The sequence below is a fragment of the Lagopus leucura genome, unplaced genomic scaffold (genome assembly GCF_019238085.1).
Source record: "Lagopus leucura isolate 7727_CA_CO unplaced genomic scaffold, USGS_WTPT01 Super-Scaffold_100002, whole genome shotgun sequence".
Classification (NCBI taxonomy): domain Eukaryota; kingdom Metazoa; phylum Chordata; class Aves; order Galliformes; family Phasianidae; genus Lagopus; species Lagopus leucura.
This window is the reverse complement of record NW_024962263.1, coordinates 90,441,923-90,447,927: the sequence shown is the minus strand read 5'-3', so window position 1 is coordinate 90,447,927 and position 6,005 is coordinate 90,441,923. Positions and strand designations below refer to the sequence as shown.

The 6,005-nt window shown below is 53.7% G+C and overlaps 1 protein-coding gene across 4 annotated transcripts; it reads left to right on the top strand.

The window, feature by feature from the left end:
- Positions 1 to 384: 384 nt before the first annotated feature.
- On the top strand, positions 385 to 4,775 carry GFUS (GDP-L-fucose synthase). Of its 4 annotated transcripts, XM_042869476.1 has the most exons (11): positions 385 to 446; positions 1,375 to 1,658; positions 2,212 to 2,326; positions 2,476 to 2,604; positions 2,815 to 2,888; positions 3,145 to 3,278; positions 3,371 to 3,435; positions 3,579 to 3,645; positions 3,717 to 3,796; positions 4,079 to 4,178; positions 4,262 to 4,775. In XM_042869476.1, exons 2-11 carry the CDS (start codon positions 1,507 to 1,509, stop codon positions 4,315 to 4,317), a joined length of 972 nt encoding a protein of 323 aa, XP_042725410.1. In that variant the 5' UTR covers positions 385 to 446; positions 1,375 to 1,506; the 3' UTR covers positions 4,318 to 4,775. The 4 variants fall into 4 exon arrangements, with proteins under 4 accessions (XP_042725410.1, XP_042725407.1, XP_042725409.1 ...); XM_042869473.1 differs by having other exon boundaries at positions 4,079 to 4,267; XM_042869475.1 differs by having other exon boundaries at positions 394 to 446; positions 1,497 to 1,658; positions 4,079 to 4,267.
- Positions 4,776 to 6,005: the final 1,230 nt, after the last annotated feature.

Sequence of the window (6,005 nt, the reverse complement as noted above, 5' to 3'; positions counted from 1 at the left end):
CCAGCTGGAGGGGCTCTGAAAGCTCCTCCCCACCCATCAGAAAGCTCTGCTCGCTTATAATCTCCTCTGTAACTGTGTTAAAGGTGGTGAAGTCTTTGCTCATTGAATTCCCTTTTGCAAAGCTGGGGGAGGTAAGGGGATGGAGCCTGAGTTCCCCTTCCCCTGCAGCAAGATGGGAACTCGGGGTGCACGTGTGGCCGTGCGTGCACGGGGGTGTTTGCAACCAGCTGCCATGCACTTGAGCATGTGTGCGCATGTATGCACGTGTGTTTGCAGCCGGCTGCAAAAGCACACGTGGACGTTCGGTGCAGGACTGCATTTCCCGAGGATCAGAGCGGCGGCGGTGACGATGAGGGGAAGGAGGAGGGGGAAGACGGGGGGGCGGGGGGGGCAACCCGCAGGAAGCGCGGCTGCAGCGGAGCCCGAGCCCGAACCCGAACCGAAAGGTGCGGACAGAGGGAGACCGCATATTCGGGGGGGAACCCGACATGGGGTGGAGATACAGGGGTGAGGTGGGAGCCCTCGTGGGGAGGGGGGGGCACAAATGGGGTAACCCCTTTCAAAGCGTGATTTGATTGGAAGCAAAGAGCATCCCCCCCCCCATCCTACATGGAGGTAGGTTGCATCCTTTGATGTCACCCGCGGAGGTGACAAAGGGATGAGGGCACCCCAAGATGAGGTTGGGAGAGGAGGGAGGGGAAAAACCCCATTGTGGAGCGATCTTCCAGGGCTGCCCCAAGGTGGGAACCTCTGACAAGGAATAGGGGAGCTGCTGGGGACTCTGCAAGCATTTGGAGACTGGGGGGTAAAGGGGGGAAAGGGCAGCAATAGGATTGGGGATAGAGAAGGATGTGGGGGTACCAACATGGGATTGGAGGTGTGCAGCTCTGGGATTGGGGTTGCAGGGAGATGTGGGGTGTTGACATAGGATTTGGGGTGTTCAACTCTAGGATTTGGGTACAGGAGGACAGCCATGGGATTGGAGCTGTGGAGGGGGGGGACTGACGTGAGATTTGGGGTGTGCAGCTGTGGGATTGGGGAGCACAGGGAGGTGTGAGGGTGCTGACACAGGATTTGGGGTGCGTGGAGGGGTTGCAGCTCTGGGACTGGCATTCATAAGGGGATGTGGAGGTGCTGACATGGGCTTGGGGTTCAGAGGGCTGTACGGGGAGGGTACAAGCCCCTGTTTTGGGGTGCAGGGGGATGGACGTGTGCTCCGCAGCCATTTCCGGGAGGCTGTGCCTTGCCGTAGCCACGTGGCAGCACGAGACAGGTTTCATTAATTAGCAGCTGCAGATGAGGAGAGTTTTACTGCCCCTGGAGCATCGCTGGCAGACACATCTCTTTCCTTTTTCCTTTTCTTTGCTTTTGCAGACACAGCTTCAATCCTGAAAACATAATCCCAAATTAGTTTGATTCTCCTCCCGAGGTTGGGGGTCCCTATGGGTGCCCCCCAAGGTGGTATTGCCTTATTCCCCCCTCTCCCATCAGCACAGGGCTTTGGCCATGACGGAGGCTGTGGGAGCAAAGCCTAAACGCATCCTGGTGACGGGGGGCACCGGTTTGGTGGGCAGAGCCATCCAGGAGGTGGTGGCCAATGGTGAGGGGCAGACGGATGAGGAGTGGGTCTTCGTGTCCTCCAGAGATGCCGACTTGACGTGAGTCCAACCCCAGCAATCCATTCCTTTTGCCCCCACGACGCACTAATAGAATAGGTTGGGGACTCTAAAGACCATAGAATCCTAGAATGGCTTGGGTTGGAAGGATTGTTAAAGATCATTAAGCCATAGAATAGTTGTGTTAGATGGGATATTAAATATCTTAGAATCATGGGATGGTTCTGGGTCTCTGGAGGTCTTCAAGAAAAGGGTAGATGTGGCACTTGGGGACATACTTTGGAGGGTGTGGTGGGGTGGGAGGATGGTTGGACTTGATAACCTTGGAGGTCTTTTCCAACTTGAATGATTCTATAGCTTGGGTTGGAAGGGCTCTTAAAAATCATAGTATCATAGGATGGCAGGGTTGGGAGGGTCCTTAAGGATCACAGAACCATAGACTGATTGGGTTAGAAGGAGCCTTAAAGACCACAGAGACACAGAATGGCATGTTTTATATGTGGCCCCCAAGGCGATTCCTCTTCACTCAGTGCAATCCAAGCAAACCAAAAGTGTGGACACTGATGCAGTAAACCCGGTGACTTCCTCCCTCTAGGAGTGCTGTGGAGACCAAAGCTCTCTTTGAGAAACATAAACCCACCCATGTCATCCACCTGGCTGCTATGGTTGGGGGCCTCTTCAAAAACATCCGTTGCAACCTGGATTTTTGGGTGAGCGCCTGGGCAAGTGGGTCCTGCAGAACCTTGCCCTCTTACTCTGGTTTCTGCAGTCATTAATGAGTCATCACCATGGGGTGCAGGGTTTGGTGGCTCCACCACCCTTTTGTGGGTGACACTGACAGATGTCTCTGTGTCCCCAGAGGAGGAACATCCACATCAATGACAACGTCCTGCATTCTGCATATGAGTGCGGGGTGCAGAAGGTGGTCTCCTGCCTCTCCACGTGCATCTTCCCAGACAAGACAACATATCCCATTGATGAGACCATGGTGAGCATCTCTGTTCCCATTTGCAGGGACACAGCTGGGTCCCAGTGTGGCCAATCTGATTCTATCCTTTATCCAAACTATCCGTGGGCAAAGCATAACCTTGAACCTCCCCGAGATGTTCAAACCACACCACCTCCTCATGTCCAAAATCTTGCATCGACTGACGCTGCGTGGTCTGTGCTGGATTCACATTGTGTCTCTCGTTCCCAGATCCACAACGGGCCACCACACAGCTCCAATTTTGGCTACTCCTATGCCAAGAGGATGATCGATGTCCAGAACAGGTGTGAGGGCCATGGGAGAACCATCCTGGTTTAAGAGGGCTGTGAGCATCTTGGAACTACTGGGGCAAAGGGAAACTCCAGGGCTGACAGCACCTAAATGGGGATGGGGAGATACCCAGCCTTGGCAACCAAGAGATGCCATACCAAGTTAGGGACTGTCTGTGGGTTGTTTTGTGCTGGACAGGGGGTGACCCCACAACTCAGAGAATCACAGTTTGAGTGGAAAGGGACTCACCCAGCCCGTGCTGTCGCCCAGGGGTTACTTTGAGCAGCACGGCTGCCGTTTCACCGCCGTCATCCCCACCAACGTCTTTGGGCCACACGACAACTTCAACATTGAGGATGGCCACGTGCTACCAGGGCTCATCCATAAGGTGTACCTGGCCAAACGTGAGTGTGATAGATAGGGCATATTATGGTTTAGTTTTTTTTTTTCTTTCTGGTGGGGTTGCTCATGAATGCTCTCTCCATTTCCCCCATAGAGAATGGCTCTGCTCTGACTGTATGGGGCACAGGCAAGCCCCGAAGACAGTTTATCTACTCTTTGGTATGTGTGGCCTTGGGGAGCACTTGGGGGGGTGACATGAGGGGCTGGGGGACCTCAGCGCAGGCTGAGCCCTCCTGGGTTGTCCTGGGCAGCACTGATCCTCAGGGCCTGGGGTCCTCCAAGAGCCATCTGCTCCTCTGTAGGATCTGGCCCGGCTCTTCGTTTGGGTTCTACGGGAATACGAGGAGGTGGAGCCCATCATTTTGTCAGGTAAGGACAAAATTCCAAGAGGAAGAGGGAAAGGGGGAAACAATGGCCTCAGCTCATCACCATCTCCACAGTGGGAGAAGAAGATGAAGTCTCCATCAGAGAGGCTGCAGAGGCAATCGTGGAGGCCATGGACTTCAGGGGAGAGCTTGTCGTATCCTTTAGTGTAGAAGAGATTGGAAAAGACCTCCAAGATCATCAAGTCCAATCATTAACCCATCTCCACCATGCTCACTCATAGAATCATTAAGGTTGAAAAAGACCTCTGAGATCATCGAGTCCAAACGTCAACCCATGTTTGACCGAGCTTTCCTAATATCCAACCCGAATCCAGAGGTTGTTACCTCTCATCCTATTGCCTGGCTGTGGGGCAGAATACAGCCTCACCACCTCAGCCTCCCTGCTTTCCCATTTCCCTTAATCCCTCCCACCCCAGTTCGACACAACCAAGGCCGATGGGCAGTTCAAGAAGACAGCCAGCAATGCCAAGCTCAGGCATTACCTCCCCAACTTCCAGTTCACACCCTTCAGACAAGGTGAGAAGGGGGCACACCAGTGCATCGCTGTCCCCCTGTTCTCCCCATCTCAAACCTTTCTGATGGCATCTCTCTGTTCCCAGCTGTGAAGGAGACTTGCACCTGGTTCAGCACCAACTACGCCAGTGCTAGGAAGTGATGGAGCGGTGCCCACGCGTCCTCTTTAACTCAGGGTTGTCCTTTGCTGGGGCAGAGGATGAGGTGTGGGGGCTGACAGCGATATTTCCAAAGCAAATGGGTGCCAGGATCCTGGGTACGCTTGAGGGTGTGCAAGGAGAGGGGGAAAATATAATGAAAAATCATCAAGTAGCATCTTATGTAGAAGAGACCCTGCTCAGGTAACACTCCTTTCCTACCTGCTGTAGGGTGCAGACCCCACCGAGGGCTTTGGGAGGCAGATTGGGGGTCCCAAAGGTGCTGCTGTCCCCAGAGAGATCCCAAATGGGGCAGGAGCAACAGACACTATGGTTGAATTGATCACAATCATCCCTGGGGCATGGGCTGGCAGCTCTTATAATGGACTACACTACTAATTATGCATAATTAGGTTGTAATAAAGAAGCTGATTGAGGCTGTTGCTGCAGCACAGGAATCACACATGACTGTTTGGTGTTGCTTTCGGTGCATGGGGAAACGCAGCTGCGTGGGGACTGTCCCATAGCCTCCAGCAAAGCATCTCTTAGAGGGACCAAAACCACTGCCTGGTCCTGGTGGGCCCCTGCCTTGGGGACAGCAAGGACCTATGGAGTAGACACCCATCATCACTGCAGTGTGAAGTTGTCACCAGCCATTCGAGTCCTCCTCCTATGGAGGAGATATCCATTCTGACCCCAAGATGCCCCCAACTATTAGAGTGGCTGTTCCCAAACTGTCAGGTCACTGGTGGTGCTCATTGGGTGACACCAACCCCAATATCTCCCTGGAGAAGGGATGTCCCATGTTGTCCAACACTATCCAAGAACTGGTTTGGGTTCCCAGCATTGCCCAGCTCCTACACCTGGTTCCAGCATCACCTGGTTGCTTTTCAGAAAGGGTGGTCAGGCACTGGAATGGACTGCCCAGGGAGGTGGTGGAATCACCGACCCTGGGGGTGTTCAAGGAAAGGCTGGATGTTGTGTTGAGGGACATGGTTTAGTAGGAGCTATTGGGAATAGGTGAACGGTTGGACTGGGTGATCTTTTAGGTCTTTTCCAACCTTAGTGATTCTATGATTCTATGATTCTATGAAAAGGGGGTTTGGCAGAGCACAGAAGTGCACCCCTCCACCCAGAAGTCCTTTCTGGGCATATGCTCCAGGACCAGGACCTCTCCCAATGGACCATCACAGAGACAACACCTATTCCTAGAAGAAGACCTACAGTTCTATGACCTGGCCCTAAAAGGGGAACCCAGATAGTTCCAGGGAGCAGAACCCACCCTACACCTACCCCTGGCTCAAGCTTACCCCATGCAGACTCCTGATAGCCACTTTGCCCAGCTGCCTTGTCCCTAGGCTTTGTTCTCCCAAGAGCATCAGGAGCTGGTGACATCCATCCTGCTAAGCAAGGCTCCCCTACCATCACTGGACTGCTCCAGGTATGAAGGCAATGCAAAATGGTGTGGGTGCTGATGTGTTCTACCTATGTAGACAATGGGGACACCCTGGGGTAGCACAGATACCCCAACATGGCATGGGGACATGCTGGGGTTGGATGGGGACACCTTAGGGTTTCTGACCTCCATTCTACAGCCACCCTATGATCATCTCTCCCAAGTCACCCCACTTCCAACCCACCATTCCCAACCCACCTCACACCTCTCTGGGGTGGAGGTGAGATGCCACAATGC